General features: G+C 37.4%; 1 protein-coding gene across 6 annotated transcripts in view; it reads right to left on the bottom strand.

Annotated features, from left to right (window-relative positions):
* Positions 1–1706: 1706 nt before the first annotated feature.
* The window catches only part of CHD9 (chromodomain helicase DNA binding protein 9), a 94694-nt gene continuing 71793 nt past the window's right edge, over positions 1707–24607 (bottom strand). For 5 of the 6 annotated variants that reach the window (XM_054198040.1, XM_054198041.1, XM_054198042.1 and 2 more), the window contains 19 exons: positions 24345–24541; positions 23458–23657; positions 22838–22997; positions 21859–21948; positions 20716–20819; positions 20474–20591; positions 19734–19791; positions 19393–19435; positions 19013–19232; positions 18678–18880; positions 17497–18405; positions 15218–15381; positions 13188–13460; positions 12189–12357; positions 10992–11131; positions 10324–10545; positions 9381–9509; positions 7265–7369; positions 1707–5152 (listed from right to left, as the gene is read on the bottom strand). In XM_054198040.1, the coding sequence (XP_054054015.1) occupies positions 4289–5152; positions 7265–7369; positions 9381–9509; positions 10324–10545; positions 10992–11131; positions 12189–12357; positions 13188–13460; positions 15218–15381; positions 17497–18405; positions 18678–18880; positions 19013–19232; positions 19393–19435; positions 19734–19791; positions 20474–20591; positions 20716–20819; positions 21859–21948; positions 22838–22997; positions 23458–23657; positions 24345–24541 (4368 nt within the window). In that variant the 3' untranslated portion in view covers positions 1707–4288. The remainder of the gene's footprint in view (positions 5153–7264; positions 7370–9380; positions 9510–10323; positions 10546–10991; positions 11132–12188; positions 12358–13187; positions 13461–15217; positions 15382–17496; positions 18406–18677; positions 18881–19012; positions 19233–19392; positions 19436–19733; positions 19792–20473; positions 20592–20715; positions 20820–21858; positions 21949–22837; positions 22998–23457; positions 23658–24344; positions 24542–24607) is intronic. The other variant, XM_054198043.1, reaches the window with a different exon arrangement.

Here is a 24607-nt window from a genome sequence, read left to right on the forward strand (position 1 = left end):
TGTATCTTTTAACACAAAAATTTCATTTTACAAATCGTTAAGTTAAAACTAGTGGAGATTTTCTTACTGTTTAGTTATGGAAAGCTATTATCTTTATTTCCCTTTACTCTACATGTATCAAAGAAACAACAGCATCTGCTATTATCTTTATTTTCCTTTACTCTAAATGTGTCAAAGAAACAACAGCGCTTGCCTTTATAACTTTAGGGCCATTCAGATAAGCCAGGAGAGTTATTTTGTAAACTCCCGTCGCTACGCAAGTATAATCAGTCTCCTCCATAGACACAAGCATAAACCCGATGTCCCAACAACGTACGGATGTAAAATTTGAGGTGTTGCTCAACTACAGCAGTGTAAATGCCACATTACACTGATACAGCTTGCTTATGAAGATAATTATAGGTGTAATAGAACTAGCACAGAAACTCTTTATACAACTAAACGTTAGTAACTTTCACGTCACAAATAACTTCATATAATGCTACGCTGCAGATCCCTTTAAATTAACCACGTACACCAGGCACGCTACAGCTTAAATGCAGGCACTAAAAAGTAAACATTCATTTTGGTGGTGCATCACTACTGTCGTAGAGTAATAAATGAAAAATAGATTACTAAATAACATGGCAGTGATAATTTTCTCAGAGAGAATATACAATAGAACAGGAATTTGCCTGGGACACCTTGTTAATAGTATCATCTAATCACCATATCCAGATACTGTTTCAAAAAAGTTTAAAGGAGTGCAAGAAATTTAACACCAATATTGTGCCGAGATCATCTGTTCCTTGGAAATAGTCTCATTGAAAAATAAAATAGATTAGTTATGTTTTAATTTACAGACTGGATTGCAAAATTACACAATTTTTCTCTCCCTCCTCCCACCCCCTTTTTTTTCCTTTTTTAAAATTTGACAGTTTGACAATAGACCTGATCAAAATAAATTTAAAAAATACTATTAGGGATTCTGCAAGGCTTCAAAGGAAAAAAGAAACAGGGGAAAACATGAGAACAGAGCATTTTTATCACCTGTGCACAGATTTGAGGAAGCAGCAGCTCTGAACGGATGATCAGGATCTGAAGACAAAATTCAGACTGGAAGAAATAAGAAGACACCACTGAGTCATTCAAGTGCAATGACAAGTTAAAACATGGTGGCACCTGACAACCAGGAGACAACTTGCACTGGGGAGAAATTTCCGTGCCCTGGGTGAAATATATGAAAAATAGCAAGAGTAAGTGCTGCGTACATAATTAAAAGATTTAGTTAACACAGAAAGTAATGCAGGATTTTAAAAACAAGATTCAAAAGGTACTCCACTGCCAACATGCTTACCCTCGAACATTAGATGCATCATTGTTTGAAATTAAGTCAAATTTTGGACCAGACCCTAACTCCTTTCTAACCATAGCTACTGAAGCGCTGGAAGAACAGCGTATTTTGTTTGCAAGACAACAGAATTACAGGAAATGGATTCCCAGAAAAATTATACAACAGTAAAGCACGGCCTTTGGTGGGGCGGTATGTGGTGTGCATGTGTTATATCCTTGGCTTGAATTTTACTTTTTTTTTTTTGTTTTTTAAGGTCTTAATAATAATTTCAGGTTTAGAGCTTAACACTGAAACTTAACTTTTGCTGCTGAAAGATAAATGTTTAATCCTTACGCAGACAGCATTATTTTCACATACTGAGGCCGACATCATGGGTAGTCAAAGAATATGTTTAATAAAAAATAATTAAACTTCCATTTGCTCTATAGAACATCATAGAAAGTAATTCAATAAATTACAAATGACTTTTTAAGACGCTTGTTCAACTACAGAAAGCAAATTCAGACTACACAGAACACAACTGGCAAATATTGCAAATGTCCAAAAAAAACCTGGACTAAGACTTGGATCATGAAGCCTGAAACAAGGGATAGAAATACAAGGCAATAACAGCTAAGGTTCTTTTAGTAACTACCAACACACACTTTATCATCACCTTGGATATCCTTTTAACTTCAGTATTAGTGTAATTCTACTGAGGTTTCCTTATAACCCTTAACTTTATACAACCGTATTTGCATATAGTTTAGCTGATAGTGGGACATTTTTTCCCCTTCTGGTTCAAACTGATTAGAAATAAACCCAATATTTTATGTTCAAGTCTACACCAGCCTTCATTACTTGCAACTGTAATTGCCTTACTACATAGAAAGAATCACTAGAATGGTAACCAAACTCACTTGACCATAATTAGGAAAATACTTTATTTCATAAATCTGATATAAATTAGGTTTTAGCCACAAGATTTAGGATTTGTTTTGTGGGGTAAGGGTGGGAAGTGATGGTATTGTTGACATACTCCATCAGCAAACTAAGTTAATAACTGTTTGTTAAACTTTGGCTATTTCATAGATGCATCCTAGTTAAATAAAAGTGCTATATTACAAAGGGCAAAATATTAAATATGAAATACTTTTTCTTTTTCATCATGAAGAATTGCTACCCCCTTCTCTTGGCAGTTTTTAATTTTCACTATTGCTAAGACACTGCATGAAGGGCCAAAAATCAGAATACTATTTGGGAAAATACATAACCAGCACAATCCAAATGGTACTTGTATAATTGTGTAATTACATGTAATACTGCTTCTAATCATGGGGCTAGTTATTTTGCACATAGAAACTTATATTTCATTGGTAAAGTTCTTGATAAAAAACAACACAGTTGTTTTACTGTACAAGCAAGCAACAGAACTATATCAAAATATACAGTTTTTGTTTTTTATTTTTAAATTTATCCCTTTGTAAAGCTTTTTCAATGACTTCCACTAGTACCTGTACCTTTTTTCTCTTAACACTTGCCTATTCTGGGACTGCAAATGATGTAACCAAGGTCAACCCAAGTCTCAGTCAGTTCAGAACGTCCGTAGATGTGAACCTGGGCCTCAACTGTGTCAGAGTAATAGCAGCTTAAGAAGGAGGTGGAATCGTATCACAGATCAAATCTTAGACAGATTTTATATAGTAAAGGGTTCTAAGGATTTGGACTTAGATGTCTCATGCCCTGTTGTTGTGGTTTCTAGACATAAGTTGTCTTCCTTACTATTCAAAGTGCTTTTTCTTTAGTGGGTAACTCAGCATAATATATGAAGTGATATCCCAATAATGATTTTGGGCAATATTTAATATTTAGTCAGATTTAAATCTGCAGAGAAGTTTAAACTCAAAAGGAGTTCAAAACTATCTATACTTTATTTACCATTTTTAACTGGTAACTCCAGGAGGTTTTATGACATAAAACACAAATAGAAATTTACACAAACAAAGCAAACAAACAATTTTTACATGAAGTATGCAGTGTTGAAAGGTCTTTTCAGTGGCACTTTATGACAGTTTGCCTCTTCTGAGTCTTGGGGAAACTACTCCTCATTCTGGGACTTTGAATTCTGCAGAGGGAGCCCAAAACTTTGCAAGGTGTAAACTAAATAGATCTACGTGGTGCCAAGTAGCATGAGATAAGACAGTTTTTGCTTTAATTTCCCCTTACTGCTGTCAAAGAAAACAGTTGTAATAAGGGGGGAAAAAACCCCAACAGTCATATCTCAAATAACTCAGATTTTAACATGATATACAGGATGTCTTTAGAAAACAAAACAAAACCTGAAAACAAGTAATAGAAACCAATGTAAACTTCCTAAACTAACTCAGCTGAGGTAACAGGTAGCCAGTTTAATTGGCTGATTGGGAAAAATTTATCTTCTTTTAAACACACTTGTACCTGAATTGGAAACAGCAGTGCATCACAACACTAGAGCATTTTCATGTAATTAAAGCAATGGATGGTGATGTAGATTCTACAGCTTTCATGACATTCATTAGCTGCCCAAATTATTGCTGAGTTTTGATCTGTAAATTATAAGTGTCAAGGAGGCTGTAAAACTATATTCAAATTAAATCAATAATATGCATAAAGTATTCTGTGTTCACTGCAAATATATTAAATATACAGCTCTTACTTGAGCATTATTTTCATAAAATTAACCCCCCAACAAAATTATAATGCCTTTTGTTGTAATTTTACACCATTGTGTATTTGATAGTACATACAAGTTCAGAAACTTATGAACTTCAAGAAATATTACATGCAAAACGTCTCTGAAAGCAGTTTGCACTTCTAAACAAATACTGAAATGTTCGGTCAGTAAATCATTGATGCACTCAACACTGGGTTATTTACAATGAAATAATTAAAGAATAAATTCAAAATCAGTTTATAATTTAAGTGCAGAGTCTGGGGTCAGTCTTCATCGCTAGAATCTGAATCCTCAGATGAAGACGATGTACTATCAGATCCAGATGAAGCGTCTGCTTTCTCTGAACCCTCATCTGTGCTGTTTTCGTTGTGAGAGCTTGGCTCTGTTCCCCCTTTGTCTTCCTGATCTCTAACCCTAGAATTTTCCTCCTTTTCTTCTGTGGGCTTGGCTGAGCCTGTGTCATTGCTTTCACTGTTCTGTACATCAAAAATATTAGACTGAGACAAAGCTGGGATATGAAGATTAAGGCCTGGAGTGAGAAGCATCCCTGGGTAAAGTATGTTGGACAAAAGTAATGGGTTAAGAGAGAGAGGATTGGCAGCTGCAGCAGCAGAGGATGTTGAAGGAGAACTTGAAACAGAGTTTTCACCACCAGTATCTGTATTTTGCTCTTCTGTCCTTTCTTTCTTTATATCCGCCTCCTTTGAATCGCTTCCCTTTTTTTCCTCTGAAATAGATTCTGTAGACTTTGCTAGAAGTCCTCCCATGCCCAGCAGGTTTGGTAATCCAGCCATCCCCGACAGCAGCATGGGGAACATGGCAGCCATGTTCTTTGCTTCTCCTCCAGCAGTTAAGCCAGCTGGCATTCCCATCAACCCTGCCGTTACTTGCAGCGACTGCAGGTTTTGCAGGTTTTGTTGTAAGGCCTGAAGACTAGGCAGATCCACCCCTGGAAGCAATCCGTTAGCTAGCAGGGGGTTAACCGATACGCTCGCAGCAGTGGCAGCTGCTGCAGCTGCTGTTGCCTTCGCAGTCTCACTTTTGGGGCGCCTTCCTCTCCGGCTTACTTCTTCCCGCACAACAGGTCCAGTGAGAATACGGTCAAACATACCTTCTGGGAGAAACCCCTGCAAGAAACACAGTGGGTATTTATAGTATTTTGAGAGGTTAAAGATGGAAAAGTAAAAGCAAACAAAAGACCCAAGCCTACAGTAACGGTGTTGAAAATCATTGTGGTGTGCTAGCAGAGCAGCTCCATCTCCAGACAACTCAGGGGATCTGTGGTGACTCTGTGCTACCACATCTCAAACGTCTAAAGGCTCATTTCCACAGTGAGGGCTACACAGGTTACCTTCTCAGACCCTCTGCTAACTCATCCTTAGAGGTTTGTTTGCCGATCAAGCCAAATATAGCTAATCATAGGAGCAATCTCAATTTAGGATCTAGAACAGCTTTGCTTTGCAACATTACCACATTCCAATTATTTGACAGTTTAATTAAAAAAATCAGTTATTCAATCCAAAATAAAATATAAATGTGTGATTGCACAAAGACCAACAATCTCCAAGCCTTTTTTTTTGTTGTCAGATGTCCTCATACTTCACCTCATCCAAAAACTTTAAGAATAAACAGTAAAGGCTCAAGTTCAATTAAAAGGAAAGTCAGAGCACTTCTTAGAGCTTGCATGTTATTACTTCACCTCTGTAAGCCCTCCTACCTAAAGATGAAGAAAGAATTGCAACAGACACTAATATTATTCTCTTTGAAATGCACAGTCTTGAAAATTCCTCTTAAAAATGGCAATCATAAGATCAACTACTACTCACCTCCATACTAAACCAGCCTGTTTTTCCCCAGCAAATATCTCTAATTTAAACTAGCCTAGTAAAAATACAGGAATTCAGAACTCATGCTCTATTCTTCTGTCCTGTGGATCGCTACTGAATTCTAGAAGTAATTCTGCAATTATTTATACCTTTATTCACTGCAGTCTAATCCCGTTCCTAGTTACCTATTTTTCTACCAGAATGCCCCACAAGGATACTGGAAAGACTGGCATTTAGAACTTCACAGAAAGATTACAAGTTCTGTTGATAGTGAACTAGAAAAAAAAATTAACTTGGTCATTTCTTTGCCAGAGGCTGAAGGTGTAGCGTAACTACAATACAATTCTGACAAGTTACAGTAGGTGAGGAAATAGACTTCGCAATAATATTGACTAAACCATCTTCACTTCTGTTAGGCACGGGGAATGGAAGAGTAACTGGGTTACCCAGAAACCATTCTTTATTATACAACACAACTTTCTCAAGTTCAGAAAGTTGTTCTCTTCAAGGCAAACAGGGAATGAACTGGGAACCATATACCATACTTGACCCACTGACACTTAAAAGGAAAGAGAGACCAGCTATGTAATAGTTCCCATAATGAAAATGCGTACCTGCTGTTTTGTTGGAGTTGTGGACAAAGTCTATCAAAAAACCCTTTCTTCTTTTAAATTGAACCAACTACAAACCTCAAACAAAACAAAGCCTCAAGCTCACTGAATGCATCTTGCTAGTAGTAAGAAGCTGGCTCAGGAGTACTAGGGAATGTAGTAGTAGTCTTATCACTGACTTTGTTGTAATCCATACAGAAGGAATACATCAGCAACAGTGATGCTGTACTGCAGACCTACTCCCAAAAATGTATTAATCTTGTTCCCTCCACTGGAATCTCAACACTAGTTTTTAGCTAAAAACAAGACCTCTTAGAAAACAGAAATTCTAAGTAGTATAAAATAGCTATATTAAGACTTGATTTACATTTTGATTGAGGATAGTAATTTCTTAAAGGTGCACACTGTAAGTAAATTAATTAAAAAGTAAAATAAATATTTAAAATTATATTCCTAACTGTAGCTTTAAATTTAAGAAAGTATTCTGTGTGCTAACACCTTTTCTAAAAACCTTCAAGGCTACACTTTGAGATGAAAAAGTCACAGTATTATAGCACCTTCAACCAAATCTCTAATTTGGGGTTGCCAACCACTGTCCCTCCCTCCTACTCCCAGCTGTGCCAGCAAACCAGTTTAGGGAACTGAGCAGGCAGAAAAAAAAGCTAACATTGACTCACATTCTTGTTTAACATAATACCAGAAATGAAAAGCAGCCTTTTGGCATGCCTTTTTTTTCCTGTTTGCCTTGGTTTTTTTTAAGATACATTTCGCGCCACGGTTATCTCATTCTGCAAATACTCACAGACTGTTTTACAACTTCTCCCCATTCAGGAGCCACTCCATACTCTGGATTTTCTTTCAAGAACCTGCATAAATCCTTCAGAGGGGGAGCAAATGCACCCCCCACCTGAGAAGCAGAAGATACAAGTCAGGAAACACTTCTCATTCGATAAAAAAAGGCAACATTCATACCTGACATGGTTTCATTTCTGCCTTTTACATAAAACAATGCAATTGAAGTCTCACTTTAAATTACCAATGAGTATTATAGAGCTTTTGACTGATACCCAGTGGTGTATGCAAGATAGTCTTGATTTCTTCTACATTTACTAAACTCAAACTCATCTATTAAACTCATACTTTGCAACTTCAATATCTGGCATTCCTATTTACATTACTATCAGAGTTTATTTAGACATGCAGTGAATGGAAGAGCAACCACACGAACGGAGAACAGCGGTCCAAGTATTAACGAGAAGGTTGTAATTACAATCTTGTTAAACTTTCCCTTTATCCAATACATCGCTCCTATTCTATCATTTCAGCCAACTTCTAAAATTACTTCTATTAAGAGGCTCTGCTTCTCTTGTGAAATTATTTCTTGTGTTTTTTTCATGTGAAAAAGGCCAAGATAGGATTGTTAGACGGCCATGTCCTAATAAAATTATATATGCAGCAAAGTAAGCTTTCAAATTAATCAGAAGTATTATTCAGATTCAGAAAGAAGAAATGGTAGAAAGGAAAAAGAATTCCAGTTTCTGCTCAACTTTCTCTATAAACTGCAACTTAAACTCACATTTTCTAGGCTACTTTTCGTCCCCTCACCCCCTGCTACTAAATGTGTAACTGAACTGAAAAAGAAAATGAGACAAATGAGAAGGTGAGGACAGGTTATAAACGGGAAAACTGAGAGTCTCAACTATGGTGTGGAAATTTATTAGCAAAAAAAAGCCATCATGAAAACACAGGCTTTTATGGCAAGCACAGATCGCCCCTTGATCATCAACTTGGCAAAGAATCCTCAGGGCACGGCTTTCTGAGAGCAGCCAAGGATGTGTTTTCAAGAGACCAGCAGCCATACAAGTTCCTCTTTAGAGCTGCTGTCTCAATGCACTGAAGAGATTAAAGACTCAAGTTCTGCCTCACTCTCCTCTGCAGATGCAAAAAGCTTTTGACCTTAATATAGCAGCATAAAAAAAAAAAATCTACCTGCTTTCCTTGCAACTGCTCTCTAACAAAAAGAAAAGCTGCAGTATCACAAGAGAAAACGCTCCATACATTGATGCAAAGACTCCCACTGGACTCCTGCTCTGCTAGTACACTGACACTCAAAGACACTATCCCACACATCTGTCCAAATTTGTTCAATAAACTGCACTGATGTTCTGCATGCTTTTCTCAAATATTGCCTTTTAGCCTTCCCCAAAGCCTAGTGAAATGCATTATCCCTTTTCATAAGCTTCGATCACCTGTCCAAAACCTTGCATTCAACACCTGTCTCCCATCTTCCACTGCTGGGATTTTACACAAGAATTCCCCTTCTACTTTTGTTCCCCTGTTACACTTCTGTTTAACCTGGCAATGAGATTTACAATGGATATATACTGGTGAACCAAAAAGGTCAGATGCCAGAGATAACCGAAAAACAGAAAAAAGTAAAATAATTCTGTTATTTTGCAAGAGCAAAATAACAGGATTTAAGCAATTTGAATTTAAGCAATTCCAATGGACAAATTTCCATGCAGAATGCACTAGCAATATAATCATGTCAAAAGTCATAACGAGAAGATGGACACAAAGTTTAAAATTTGTGAGAAAGTTGCTCTGATCAGAACAACATACATTTTAGTGGCCATGCCTCTATATTAGTCAATGGCATTAATGTTGCCATACAGAGCGTTCAATTCTATCTGAACATGAACCACTGGGTAAGTTTCTAGCCATATCTTACATATTGTCATAGTTGTAAAAACGTTTACTAGAAGATTGTCACTGACTTTCTTGCTCTGTGCCAAAACCTTAAAACAAAACCCTTTCATCTGTACACAGTATTTCAAGCAAGTGTAATATTAGAGGTTCTTCATTTCAGGTAACTTTTTACTTGGGGAACATCAGAATAGGAACAGAAATACGAATACCTTTCTCGCATTTCTTCTATTTATGAGCTGGACACGTTCTTCACCCGTCAAACTATTAACATCCAGTTTATTTGGGTTTCGACAACGGTGTCTTTTTTGTTTGGGCCTCCCATCGTGCAGCTGCATCCTCTGTTATAAAGGAATTTAAAAGCCTTTCTGATATAACTTTTTTAGAAATTATAAGGTATCTGTGCATTCTCTTGAGTCTGGCATTCATCTGAAGCCATCTTTGATTTCAGAAATATTTTAGTAACAATACTAATTTACTAGTCACAATGATTTAATAAGAAGCCCAGCAGACAGCACTAAATCCTCTCTCTGATGCCTCTAACCATTGCTTTGTTTTAATAATTTTTCAGTTTTCAACAGTACTTTAACTTTGAGGAACGCTGCTACTGTTTTGTATTATAACATCTTTAGGGAGAAGTAAGGTTGTTATTCCAGATGTCATAAATGACATTTTCTTACGTTCTGTTCAACACTAACACATCTCAAATTCATAGGTAAAATGAGAACATTGTACCCACACAAACATCACTACCATAGCACCGTAACGTGGGTATGAGGTACATCCTACACTAAAATCTTTAATCCTCTTGCACATCACTAAATATGCTGTTACACATTTTCAGCTCCCACCATCACTATCATGGTAATGTGAGTTTTCTTATCTTCGACAGTTTTTCTAGTCCTAGGTGAAACTAGACAAAGATCAAATGTCTTTGTTTAGCATTGCTTTTCTTAGCAACTGCATTTGTGAGGGAAAAGCAAGGCTTGCGGAGCTCAAATTACATAAAAAGACACAGACATTTTCTTTTTGCTAAACAAAATAGAAGAACACAGAAAGGATAATTCCATGTAACATCAAACACAAATTCAAATACAACAAATTATGAGAAACGTTTTACTGTTTAGCTAAACCAGAGCTGAAACGAATACTCACAGGAATACAAGCTCCTGAATCTTCCACATATCCAGGATGTTCTTTAAGCCACCTTTCTAAATCTTTTCTTTTGGGGGCATCATCCCCTGCAAGCCTCGTTCCATCTTTGAGGTTAATAACAGGAACCGGACTCTCTGCATCAAGCATGCCCTGGGACTGCGTGTAAGTGAGCGCTGGGTTTATTCCTGCAGCAGCTTGACAGGAGTTGATACCTGGATTAACCTGGAGAAATTAAAAACACTTGACTCAGTTCTCCATAGAAAACAAACCATCACAATCACTCCAGTGAAGGCTGCAGTCCTGCGGATCATTATGCACACACTCAAGGACTCAGCGAGATTACTCATGCCAGGAAAGGATGACAGACAATGTTGCTAGGTAAATATCAAGTTTTTAATAATACATTGTTATTTACAGTTCATCAAAACTAGAATTAAACTTACTTTTTAAAAATAGTTATCAATATTGAATATATCTAATACTTAGTAAAACTCCACCAGTTCTCGTTTGTGTAGTCATAAACTGGCAGTGAACAATTTCAGAAAAAACCCAACCCAACAGTTTTGAGTAATAAAGTTTTTGTTGTATGTTGACAGCTGGTCGTGCTCAGTTAAGAGATTAACAGTAATTTAGACCTCATTTTTGGAAATAAAATCAAGTCTACTTACATGATTAGGCTGTTTATTTCGATTTATAAAGAGGACATCAACTCCCTCCACATTCTTCCTTCTTCCTCTTCTCTTTTTGACTACAGGCTGACTGTCAACTATGACTCCATTGGCACTGGCTGTTAAGTGACTGGAAGTACCTAATTAATGATGCAATGAAATCAGTGTCAGATGCTCGAGCTGTTTGCAACAAGAAACATGTTTGAGTAAAAAAAGGAAATAAAGTGACTTGTAACAGTGTAAGCGCACCTAATTTCTACATGTAATATCTAACAGAAATTGCCTGTTGTTTTACGACTGTTTAACACACTATTAGTATAAGGCTGTGAAAAGCCGCTCTACTACAGAAGTTTCCTTTTACTGTCCCCTACACCCTCCAAATGAATCTCTACAAGGAGGAGAGCTGTTGAAAACTGCTGACATCACACACACTCAGAGGCAGACATCCCTGAACAAATGTTTATAACAAGACGTTAATGGTATGTCGCAAAAGAACAAGAACGTATAAAATGCAAGTGAAGGGTAGTAATTTTGAAAGGCAAAGTTTTCATCTGCGTTATGTGTGCAATCTCAATGACTTACAGTCAAAAGCTGGCCTACATCAAGCACCCAATTCTAATAATTTCAAATATTTTAATCCAAATTTTAACTGCTTGCTTTAGACTCATTTTTATTTGTCACCTATGTTATTTTTTATGAAAATAAGCTATATTTTTTTTTTTGCTATAAGCCAAAAACTGGCTCTAAACTATTGTCCTCCACTGTTTCTTTACATAAGACACAGGAAATATGAAGAGTGCAAATGGACACAGGCATAAATCTGTGACTATTCATTGATGTTTACTTACAAACTAGCCACAGTAAGTTCTGATTTCAACTGATTACTGTCAGTGTAGAGCGATGAGCTTTATGATCATTAAAATCTTGTGGGGGCGTTTATAATGTATAATGGCATCTTTCTAATAAACGAACGTTACAGTAACTGACTCTGAGAGAGAGTATTCATGTGGCCCAACCTCATGCCTCAACCTAGGTGCCCAGTTTGCCGAACACACCGGGGAGAATTCCTCCAGACTACAGTTTAGAACAAATTACATTGCAAACGCCTCTCTCCACTGCTTCTACATGGAGATCAACAGAACACCACAGAAAATACAACTTAATACCAAACCTTAAGCCCTCTGACATTTTATGTACCTGATTCGGGAAGTGATTTTGGGAAGTTGACAAGGCTGGTTTCTGAAGCGCTCTGGAGCTCACGTAGCCGAGCCAGGTATTGCTGCTGTCCCAACGCACCTTCCTCACTTTCAAATGGCCTTTTCTGAGACAGTCCCTGCTTCTGAAAAGTCAATTTCAAACCACCTTCCTGTTAAATAAATGCCAGGGTTAGAAGAGTCTCTTCTGAAGCAGAAATGACTACTTGATAATCAGGATTCTCACATACAAACAGTTACTCCAGAAAGAGTTGTGGAAGAATGAAAACATTTTATTAGTCCTTAAAACAAGTCTTACTTCTCCTCCAGGTAAAAACCAAATCTGAACGGAGATTTCATGGAATTGCTTCTATGAATATGAATGTTAAATTAGCTGTCTTAACTGAAAAATCCAACAGTGAACAGCTGTCTACCTCCCGAATCCAATCCTGAAGAAATGCCAAACCCAATTACAAGAGGAAATTTTCATACATGTTTCTGTGTTACAAACAGGTCTCAAACTACAGGTAAAATCTTTGAAGCTTCTAGCCTGCATTTAAACTGGGTATCGACCTATAGCCTTCTAAAGGCCATGAAGTGCTTGCCAGATAGGACATGCTGATATGTTTATAAACAGCCAAACAACAGAAATACTGTTTAATACTTTTTACTACCCAGATTTCTTAGAAACAGCAGAAAACAGGCTGTCTGAGGAAGTGCCAGAACAGCAAAATTTCAATTCAGAGAGCGAAATAACAATGATTCCTTCCAGTGGCTTATGCAAATAAATAATAATTAGAAAAAACAAAACAAACCAAAAAAAACCCAAAAACCAAAACCCAAACCAAACTCCCAAACACTTAATGCCCAGAAGCAGCAGACCCAAATACCCACAAACAAGTGTGTGAAGGAAGTGAGAGTGAGAGCAGGCAGCCACTTGCAGGTAAAGCATGCCGCACACCGCAATCGCAATCAGGTCCTAGGGCAATAAAAATAAACATACGTCATTGATTTTCACTGTAAACTCCTTTTCTCGTACATGCTTCTTCACCTTTGACATCTGTGGTGATTGATCATACTCTTCTTTAACACCTGCGAGAGGGGGTGTTGGTGCGCTGGGCTCAGTGTAATCTGCAGCTGCACCTGGGCTATCCAGAAGTTTGGTTGTGTAGAAAGATGCCACCGTATTGCTGTCGTAGCTCCTTCGGGCAGAAGGCCATTTCCCTTTCAACACTGTTTGACAAATACTGTCAAGTCGATTAATCATAACTCGATCCTAAAAAAACCAGAGAAAATATTTTTGTAAGAGTAATGCTTACCAACACTGTACACATAAAATTTATGTAGTATCTTCTAATTGTAAAATCACTGGACTTAAAAGATGTCTAAGTTCCTGGACTTGTACTGATTCCCTGTAAAAGTTTGTGAAAGCCGCCTCTGTACTTATTTTCATCACCTGTAAACAAAACACATTCTCTCACTCATTTTTGAGGAAAGATATGGTAACTACTGAAGTAGTACTTGTAGGTCTGGCTTTGTCTCCGTGGTAGCAGGGTCTGAACCAGTGAGCAGCACCTTAACGTATCCGGCAAGCAGCATTTACTAAATCAAATCTAGAGGCTTTTATTCCCATCTCGCTTTAGCTTTTGAAACCGTATTATTCCTCATTCACATTCTTTAGACACCAAACACAGATCTGACTTCACACACCTGCATAATACATAGATCTGGAGTCCAATAAACTCAGCTAAGTATGTATAGCCTCCAGAAACTACCAAGTTTTCTGATAATTTCAGAGTGCAGTTACTCGTCAAGTAAAAAATGTGAACTCTAAAATTACCTGTTCTGTAAGCAAACATTTTTTTGCCAAGTTCAAGACTGTCCCCTATATTTACAAAAAGTCTGGTTTTGTACACTCTGAATGCCATTTTTCACAATCTGCCAAGCACCTGTGACATGAAGGTTATGCTCCCTTTCTCAAAAATCAATGTTCAAAAACTACGAAAAGTAGTATTTAGGTTAAAATGCACCTTCCAGGAGCAAACATAACAACAACTAAAAGCTGAAGTTCAGATCCTACATCTGTTCTCCCTGTTTCATCACTCTTTTTGTCTCCTGTGTTGCCTTTTCCAGACTTTTCTCAACTGCTTGACCTTGAAACTTTTCCTTCATTACAAGCTTGTGATCTGGCTCTGAATTTCAAGCTGATTTGCAACTCAGGCCTGTTCCACAGGAGGAGATTTTGAAATTATGGGGGGGGTTTATTAAAATGTCAGTGTGTATTTTTTTGTGTTAATACAGCATATGCCTAGCAACACACTAAACATGCTAAAATTTCTTTGCTTCACCTTAGTTAAGCTAGTGATTGCAAGTGTAAGAACCTGCTCTGTGGTCTTCCAAGCTGTGTCAGACATAGAAACGCAGACATGTCTAAAGAGCTTAAAAATATTCAGTATGTATTTCAAACACGAGGAATTTCCAGTCACTTGGTGTTATTACCTTTTCAAAACATACTTTAGAATTTCACTAACTCACATATGGAATCACGTAGTTAAATTTTAACACAAAGATTGTATTAAACCAGTGCTTCGGCCAGCCTATACTTTAACATGACTTAGGATTTCACAATGTAGCTGAAGGAGTCCTACTACTATTAAGAATTTTTTTTTCTAATATTTGGCTTAACTGATTTCTTGATCTGTTTCATTTTTTATGTTCTTTTGAACTACTCTAAACAGTTCCTCTCACAGATTTAAGACCATCTAAATACCTGATAAATCATCTCATCTTCATCTTAAATATGCTTTCTTTAAAGTTCTGTTTCCTGTGTGAATGTTCTCTCTTTCACAGCTACAGTTATGCAACTGATGTATAAAATGCTTTGTCGTAATTTTACTATAATTTACCACGAACAACATTCTGATTTTTCCGAGATCTCACCACAACTCAGTTTTGACATATTTTATCGAACACTAACGTCACAGTCCACCTTCCCCTACAACTTTGCTCTTCAAAGCAGTATTAGAAACTTGCCTTTGGCCAGTAGGATGCAGCCAACATGTATCCACCTTGCAGGAGATAACTGGAATTTGGTGTCCCATTGTTCATCTGGAAACTGTCCTGTGTCTCATCTTGTGTTGTGCTCAGAGAGGCTACGCTCTCCTCATCATACGCTTTTATATGCGGGGTTCCTTCTGCTAAATAAAACCACTAATATCATTTGATTGTCGTAAAGAAGTTATTAAACACTCGTTGTAAGAGGTCCAGGTGAACAGAATACACAGAACAATGTTCAGAGAAAGTCCAAACACAAAGTTAAACTGAAGAATTCATCTTTTAGTTTTTTCAGGATGACTGCTGATCCTTTTTTAGCCATGTAAACGCCACACATATTCCTGTTAATATTTCAACAGCTTAACACTTCAAACATTTAGCTATTTCAAATCAGAGTAATCTGATAGACAGTCCTTACTTATTTTAACATATTTCCTCTGTAAACCAACATGCACTAAAATACAGAATTTAGTTGAAATGAAAGGTGTCTATCACCAGAACATGGCGTATCTGCTGGGACACTACTTTTAAAAGCCACCCCATTTTATTTACTGGATGGAATGCTGGATGTTCCACGCCATGAACGTGTGCATCTGCATTGTTTATTTTTTTAAATTTTAATCACAGACGATTTTCTCTTTCTTATACCTCCCTCCTTATTATTTTGCTTTTGCCTCCACCCATACAACAACGTAAGTTTCACTATGACATGGGGAAACAGTCTGAAACTTAAAAAAAAAAAGGTGCTTCCTGAAAAGGTAAATACTACATCAGCACAACCAGTAAGAGCATTGAGGGACGATTCCACAGAATTCAGATTTGTCCTTAAAAATAGCTATGCGTCAAGTCATCTCATACAATTCAGCTCTCCCTTAAAAAAATATTTCAAATGTGAAAAGTATGCCAACATACATGATCGTTGTGCAACATATGAAATAAAACCCGGACTTAAAATGCAGATGAAATTAACAGAATTTTCCAGCATTTACCAATCTCTTCAAGACCAACACCAAGTTACAGCAAAACAGCCACAAAAAGAAAGGCTGATTGACAAGATTTTGCAATCTGAGGATGGCACAATTACTTGCCTAAACAGACTGAGCTGGCAGAAAACAAGCCTAATATTTGGACTTGTACCACATGTTACAGTATCCACCATCTAGATATAAATATTTATGTCATGTAAGCATTCCTTTTCTCTCGCTGTTTTAGTGTTTGCATACAACCCTTTCCTCTGAAAATGTCCTTCCACTGCTACAGGCAGCAGCATCTTAATCATTTTCTTTAAGTTAATTTTCTTTTACTTGCCCAGTAATAATTTTCCCAGTAAATTACTCCTATAGTTTCCATTTGTCATTTCCACAGACAAGAGGATTCCTCTGATTAACACAATGCCTTTTTCCCCAAGGTATTGGAAAAAAAAAAATTAGCTTATTTGCTTGTTGTAAGCCGACCGCCTAACTTCATTCTCTTCCTTTTGCTGTTAGCATTTGTTATCACACAGTAAAGAAACTTTTTCACATTCTGAATTTCAGCAGGGCAAGACTAGGGGATACTTCAGAGTACCAAAATAAGGAATGTGTTAAATAATGCTTGGTTGGTTGATTAAAAAAAAAAAAAAATTACATCACACTTCCCCTGATCAGAGGTTTTTGCTTCTGCTTTGAAGCTTTCAAAAGCGCGTCTGTTTTGTTTGGTCCTACGCTCTGTGATCACCTCCGTCTTTTCTAAGTAGGAACATATTTTTAAGCATTTGAAAATTTTCAGTGCAAGTACACTGCTTGGCCAGCTCCAGCTGAGAAAAAAAAGCAGCTTACATTATGCTATGGCTCGGGCAGAAGGAAGCTTGCATGAAAACACAATGAGGAAGGTACAAAGACAGGTGAGCAAGAGTGGAAAAAACAAACAGGGAAACCAAAAGAATGTATTTAGGAAGAAAAAGAAACAGCAGGAGGAAATACACACACAATATATTTCCATAAAACACTGGCCATTCAACTCTCCTCCCACACGTAAACCACATGCACAGGAAGCTCGCGTAGGGAAAGTCAACAAATCCTAACTGCCTCCTCCAAGGCACCGATAAGAAGCAAAGAAAATGCTGTATCTGAAATTCTTCCAACTTACTTGAAGAATCAAGCAAATATGTTTTGAGTGTACTTTTGTGGGACTTAATACCCTTTTTTAGACATTTTTTCATTACGAATAAACTTGTTCAGTTTAAGAGTTATAGAGCAGAAATAAGACTACACACATACCACGTTTTTGTGCCTCCTCTTCATCACTATCACTCTCTTCAGATGATGATGACGACGACGACGACGATGATGAGGATGAAGAGGAGGATGAAGAAGATGCTGAAGAACAAGATGAAGATGATGAAGAGCTAGAGCCTGATCGAGAGTGTGAACAAGATGAGGAAGATGAAGAGGATGAAGAAGATGACCTGGAAGAACAGGATGATCTATCTGAGTCAGAATCTGAGTCAGAGCTAGAGTCAGACCCCCTTTTGCTGACTCTCTGTTTTTTGGAAGCTGGGTTTGGAGTTAGAGGCTCTGTCCTTGCTGCCACCATGCGCCTGTCTGTTTCAGTCTTCATGCTAGGCTTGTGGTCTGTATTTTGTATTGGTGTGCCATTTTTGGGACTCAAAGGTTCAGATTTCATTATTGTCTGTGTCTCCTCTGTAGACATAGATTCCTCTTCAGAAGACTGAGGGTCCTCTTTCAGGTTTTCATTTTTAGCTTTTGTGTCCTCAAAAGCATTCATTTTAGCATCTGACAATCTTGACTGAGGTGTAAGAGGAGAAGCAGCTAATGCCATCTGGTACTGATGCAAGAGTGGAGTAGACGTCCTTGAGAGTGCCACTTTATTTTGATTATAGTTCCTCTGGGCAGACATAAACGAGAGTTCAGGATCACGAAGAATATGATAATCTGTCCTGCTGACTCCATGTTTAGCAGCTCCAATAAGTAAATCCCTGTCATGAGTCCCACACTCCCACCAGACAGGTAAGTCTGGGTTTGGCTGGCATAGTTTTAGTCGCTCAAACAACTGTGGGTGTCGAAGAGCCTGTTCTCGCACTTTCCTTAGGAGTTCAATGCGATACAACGTCCGAGAAGCACGCTCCTCTGTAATCGGCTGGATAAAGATGTTTGGGTCTACGAGTTCTGTATTAAAACAAAACAAAGATGAGAATCTGGCAAAAAACCACAAAACACAACCCACTGCAAATCAGTATCAGAAGTAGATGGCTTTAATCATTAATATGTATCTCCCCATTATAAGCTCTCAATTTTACACTTAACATGTTTCCTTGTTTCCTTCTCCCCCATTTTCATTTTGGAACACATGAAAGAAAAGCCTTTTCAAAGCCTTTTCAAGATAAGCACTGGCAACAGAAATTAAAGATTAAACTGAAAGTAAAAATATATACACCCACCTTCTTTTGAGGGGAGACGACAGACTCTCCGGCACATGGACATAAACGCATACAAGTACTTCTCTAAGCTCTCATCAGTTTTCTTATGCAGCCTAGCCATCGCTCGAAATTTGGTCCAATCAAATCTGCCCCTTTCAGGATCAAACACCACTCCAAATGTGGACACAACTCTGTAAAAGTCAGCTTCTTCTCTTCTCGTCCACCTTCATCAGCAAGAAAAAAAATGGGAAATTCTGTCGTTTTCATCACTATTTCACACAGCGAGCAATTATTATTTCTTCAGTATTTATGATGTAAGAATGCATGAAAAATGTGTATTTGCACGCTGCACATACCTTTGCTGTCTTTCAATCTTAGCAGCCATCTTTGGATTTAGAGCCGCTTCTTCATATGGAGGCTGCATCATACTAGTTTGTATTGGGAATGCTGGCGGGATCTGCTGGGCCTGCCTATTTTTACTTGTTCGTTGATAAGCTGTTATTAAGCGGCGAAGACGTGTTGTTAAGGCAGACTGAGTGGGCCAATAGATTTTGTCTCCTTCCATCATTTGTCCATCTATATTAAAACAAAGTCAGAGGAAAATAAAGTAGTTAATCATCGCTGGTGCTGATAGTTCTACACTAGGCAATCTAAATACACTTTAGCTAAAAGTCAGGAGAAGGAAACAGTTCAAAATAGATTGAATTGGCTCAGATTTGAAGTTTTATGTATTTACCTCCATCTGCTATTACTAGATCACCTGGGGATGAAACATCATCCTGTAGAAAAACAGAAGTGAATCAAAATTAAAAACGCAGCCCTCTTGATTTACAATTTATGAATATGACAAAGAACAAGAGTAACATATATTTTGGACAAACGGCTAACAAGGCATGCAACAGAATTATATAACAATTCCCTCCCGCTCCCCGCCACCCACACAACTGCAGAAATACACAGCATAAGTTCTATCAATTTAGAGAAATACAGAACAATGTAATGGCTTGCTCAATGAAAAGGTGGAAGTATTATATTCTAAGTGTGTTAAAAGGAGCTATTAATAGGTGCCTACTATACCTCTATGTCATCTTTAAACATTGCTGGTGCTGGTTTATATTCTGGATCTTCTACATCCCTGTTAAAATTTCAACACAAAAGAACCCATCTCAGTAATATTTCAGAAGTTCTTACACTCTTTTCAATTAAGCAAAACTCATTTAAATTTAGATAGATATATTGTATTTAATTTTCTATTTGAAACCAGGAAAATATTTCATGGCTTGAATCCTGCCCCCCCCCTCCCCAGTTCATCATCTCATTCAGAGATGTTCTTTATGACCACAGCTGCTAACCTCACTGATGAAGTGATGAATAAAAGCGCTCTCCCTTTCAGCAATTACCAGTGATACTCAAATTGACCTACTGGGGTCACTGGTTAGCTACACAAGACTAATACACCAACCTTACTGACCTGAAATCAAGTTTAATAGGTCTGTAGTACTCTGCCTCTGAAGGCTTTTGCACTTCAGTGCCTAAGTAATATTTCTGCTACAGCAACACAAGGTAGAGCCCTTGTTAACAACAAGTCGCTGCGTTTTTCCTTTAACTTCCCAAATCCCAAACTTCAATGGTTCTGTTACACACTGTTCCTAACTCTTTTCCACTCTGTGGGAGTAAAAGCAAAGTAGTATTCTTCACAACAACGTCATCAAACTGGTATAAAACCAGTTAAGGAGAGAATAAAGTACAACACATAAATTCAGCCCCCTTTACTTTAAGGCCCCGAAACATTCATGCCCACTTTTAAGTGCTCATACCCATCAATATAATCGTTTGCTCTCTGTTCGGCAGCAACTGCTTTTTCATCTGGCTTGCCAACCCTCTCCAAGAAGCACAACGCTGGGTCTGCTCTGATGGTGTTGTATTTTTCATAACCTATAAAGGAAAAAAGGTAGCACAAATTCAAATTTCAGAGTAAGCTATAAAAAAAAAAAATTGAGCATAAGGTGTTTATATTGACGGGTGGGGAAGTACATACGTAGTCATCCGTATTACTCACCATGTTTAAAAACGCCAATTAGAAGGGATTTATCTGCATCTGCATCCCACCACTCGGCCGGAACTTCAGAGTGATCTGGCTCAGGGACCCAAACATCAATTTCACTAAGGAGAATCACCAACAGCACACCAACATCAATAACATTCAGTGGAAGAAATAAACTTTTATCTTCTCTTTGAACATTTGTACTTTACATGGGATTTTTAAACTTCTCTCTTCAAGCACACATATACAACATTCCATATCCAGCAAACTAATTCAAATATTACTTTGAAGGTTTTAAAGAGTCCTAGGATTGAAGTGTTTAATTTTTTAATGCACTTTGTTATTTAACAGCAAGTAACAATTAAAAAGTGGATGGTTAGGCTACTAAGTTATATAAGCCACACAATATAATATTGATTTATCATTCAGAATAATTTCTATAACCTAAAGAAACTGAGGCATGCAACTTTTCACCTCTGCATTCAGTAAGACCCTAAAAACAGCAATTCAAAACACGCGGACAGCTTCGTATTTTGTATTTGACAGAGACCAGTAACAGTGAAAGACTAGGAAAGCAGAACCAGCATACAGTATTATTCCTCTCTCGGTAAACTCTGTCATTTTGTAGCAGTTTGTGCTTGCAAAACTTAGCAAACCAAGGATTATCTGCTTTTGTGTTTAATAGCATGAGATGGACTGTTCTCCCACAAACGTTTATAACAGCTTTCTGAATCAAATTAAAACTTTCTATCTGCCACAAGCTCCTATAGCAGTGAGTTCAAGAATTTCCAAAAAGCAACACTTCCATTAAAAAACTGGAACATGCAGCACATAACCAAAAGTGTGCATAAAGAGGCAGGAAAACCACTGCCAATTAGAATGTAAAGTATAGAATTTTATCTTTCACTCACTTTTGTAGTCTATTTCACTTAAATAATTTTACTTTATCTAGCTAGACTCATAAATAGGAATCGGGACTTCCTCATGTCAATTGGATACAAACTGTTTAGTAAACAAAGAGTAAACAAAAAATTTTTCTCACAGTCTAAGGATACAAATATTTGGTTTTAACTGTCTAATTTAGGTCTAGGAAGATTTCTGAATTTTCATTTGATAGTTTACATTTAAAATAAACAACAAAAAACCTCTTTAGTTCACCTGGAATCAATTCCATCAAACACCTTTTGGAATTCATTACCAATGACTTCTTGTTTTAAGTAATACAGCATCCTTACTCGAAGCAAGACCCTACACAAAGGAAAAAAAAAACGTTAGCACTCTAAATCTTTCAATAGTTGTGGGTGGGTTTGTTTTATCTTTTGTTATATCACAAAGCTTTGAAGTCTTTTTCCAAAAACATACTTCCTTCAGTTATAAAAGGAGATAACCTCCAACTCAGGTCACCTAACACTTTTTATTGCGATCACTTTTACAGATTGCTTCATTGCAGAAATTCTTTCAAACCCCAAAGACCAGGACCAGCAGAACACTTCTCACTTGCTTCATAAAATAGCGCTAAGAATAAACTGCTATTTCTCTTTTCCAACTTAGAAGATTCCCTTGGGGCTGACAATGAACATTTCACATCATCTTTTAATTCCTTCGCACTTAGAATTTGGTGCATGACTCCCCCAGTGGAGGGATACATGCTTTATCTCAATTCTTGACTGCAGCTGTATGAAGTTTTCAAGCACGAGTATGACAAGTTTTGCTACAGAAATATGATTTAGCTAAAACAAGCTCACTCATGGCTATGAACGAGCTTTCAACAAGCTAGTAGCTCAGGTGCCTAGAAAACACGCCAGGTAAACAGCATGTAAGATTGAGGGGCAATGACTTTGGTGCTTTCAGTTTCTTTGCTGAACACTCCCAAACTCTTTAGTCCTTTGGCTGCTACAAGGTCCCCCAAAGATGCTAGCAACGTCTCTCTCTCTTTCTCTGTACAGACATAAACATACAGTTTCTTTAAAAATAACACCACAATTAATTCAAATGTGAAATACTTGGTTCACCTCCTAAAACACTGCAACCTATTTATTACAGTCAAGCTAACATCGTTAACACAATGAGGAATTAGAAGAAAAGAAAAATCTTTACATAAACACTGAAAGACATCCACACTTCAGCCACTGCTTACTTGTTGCAATGGTGTTTTATGTGCTTTTTGTATCCTTCATCTTGCAACAGATGTTCTGGATTGTATTTTCGAAGCCATTCTGCTTTGTGTATATCAAAAGTGCTAGCCTGGGTCTTCACTTTTTTTCCTTTTCTTCCTCTAGGCACAGGGGCTGATAAGCCTGTATAATTTAAAATATAACACAGTAACAGCAACAGGTAGGTATAGATCCCCGTGATACTTATAGTTCCCTGTGTCCTAGACCACTATTGTGACCTGCAGTGCAGAAAAAAATACTAGCAAAGCCTCTGGATGGGAGTATTTTCTTTCTTGTCTCTTAGAGCATCTCTGGAGTACATTTCACCAACCAAGAACATGGAGAGCATGTTGTCACCTACTATGAAACAGAACAGGTTCCTATGAACTGAAATGAAAAGCCAGCTTACACAGAGTATACCAATCCTTTTGGGTAAGCCATCAAGTACCAAACAAGGCAGAAATGACACTCCCTTTCCCATCAGTTGAACCGCATATCTGGAATAAATTCCATTTATTTCAAGCAGGACTCATTCAGAGAGGATTTTTAACTGTTTTTATCCCAGTACCACAGGCATTTATCAGCAGAAACACTAAGTCCTTACCAAGGTGATTCTGTAACTCTCGTGTTTGCCCATCCTCTGTTGGGGTAATGAGATCCCATATAAAACTTTTTATTTTCTCATCCCCTCTGTAGTGAACAAGGCAATAGGCTAACAGAGCTCGGCAAATTATCTCCACGTCCTGTTCATTCAGCTGCCTCTTGAAGCGACCGTGTGACAGAATTTCTCTCCATCGACCCCACCTAGTCCAAAGCCAAACACAAATCAGCATTTCAAAGCAAACCACTTGCGTAGCCTGTAGATTTCTGTTACAAAAGGGAGTTTCTCTGTAAAATATTTAGTTTTCCACTTTCTTCCTTCGCCTTAAATTACTGAGTGGAAATACAAAAGTAACATTTGCAACAAAACTACATCTGTTTAAAAAAGAATTTAAAAGAGAGAAGACCTAAGATTTTACTTCCAAATCAACACATCTAATTTAAGTATACTTAAAATAATTGGTTACATTTTCAGTTCCTATTTGGATGTCATCTAAATGCAAGATGTTCTGCAGTTATGAACATCAAGTCACCTACCAAGCTTTTATTTCAGATATATATTTATTTATTTACAGTTTTGAGCCTGCCTGCAGCACTTACTGTAATGATTTTCAGAGACACTACTGTAGTGCCCATGTTAAATGTCATAATCTCCTTTGAAGAAAGGCTTTCACATCTCTTCTTTAATGTTTATTCAATCGTAAATTGTCAGAAAGATTTATACCAGGTGCACGATAAATTCACCTAAATTCATATTCTAAATAAATCCTATACATAAACACCAGGTTATTGCCAACATAGCTAAAAGTTATTTCACAAATACAATTTAACACATGGAAAAAAACTATTTTTTTAGAAATTTCCTAGAATGAAGGAGGACATATACAATACCCATAGACCAGCAAGTTTTTTTCCACCCGAAAGCACTCTGTTCTTCCATATCCATTGGAACGGTCACAAGGCCTGCGGAGTTTTGGTTTGTCATCACCTTCGCTCTCCACCTCAGACAACTCGGCCAGCTCATCTTTTGTAGCACTAAAGGGCCGTGTTTGTTTCCTGATTCTTGGGGTATCAATAACCAGGCTGTTCTGCAAAATTTCGAACAAACCTTATCAGAGAAACAGTTGATAAGTTTTTCTGAAGTAGACGGCTTC

Source organism: Rissa tridactyla, chromosome 4, assembly GCF_028500815.1.
Source record: "Rissa tridactyla isolate bRisTri1 chromosome 4, bRisTri1.patW.cur.20221130, whole genome shotgun sequence".
Lineage (NCBI taxonomy): Eukaryota > Metazoa > Chordata > Aves > Charadriiformes > Laridae > Rissa > Rissa tridactyla.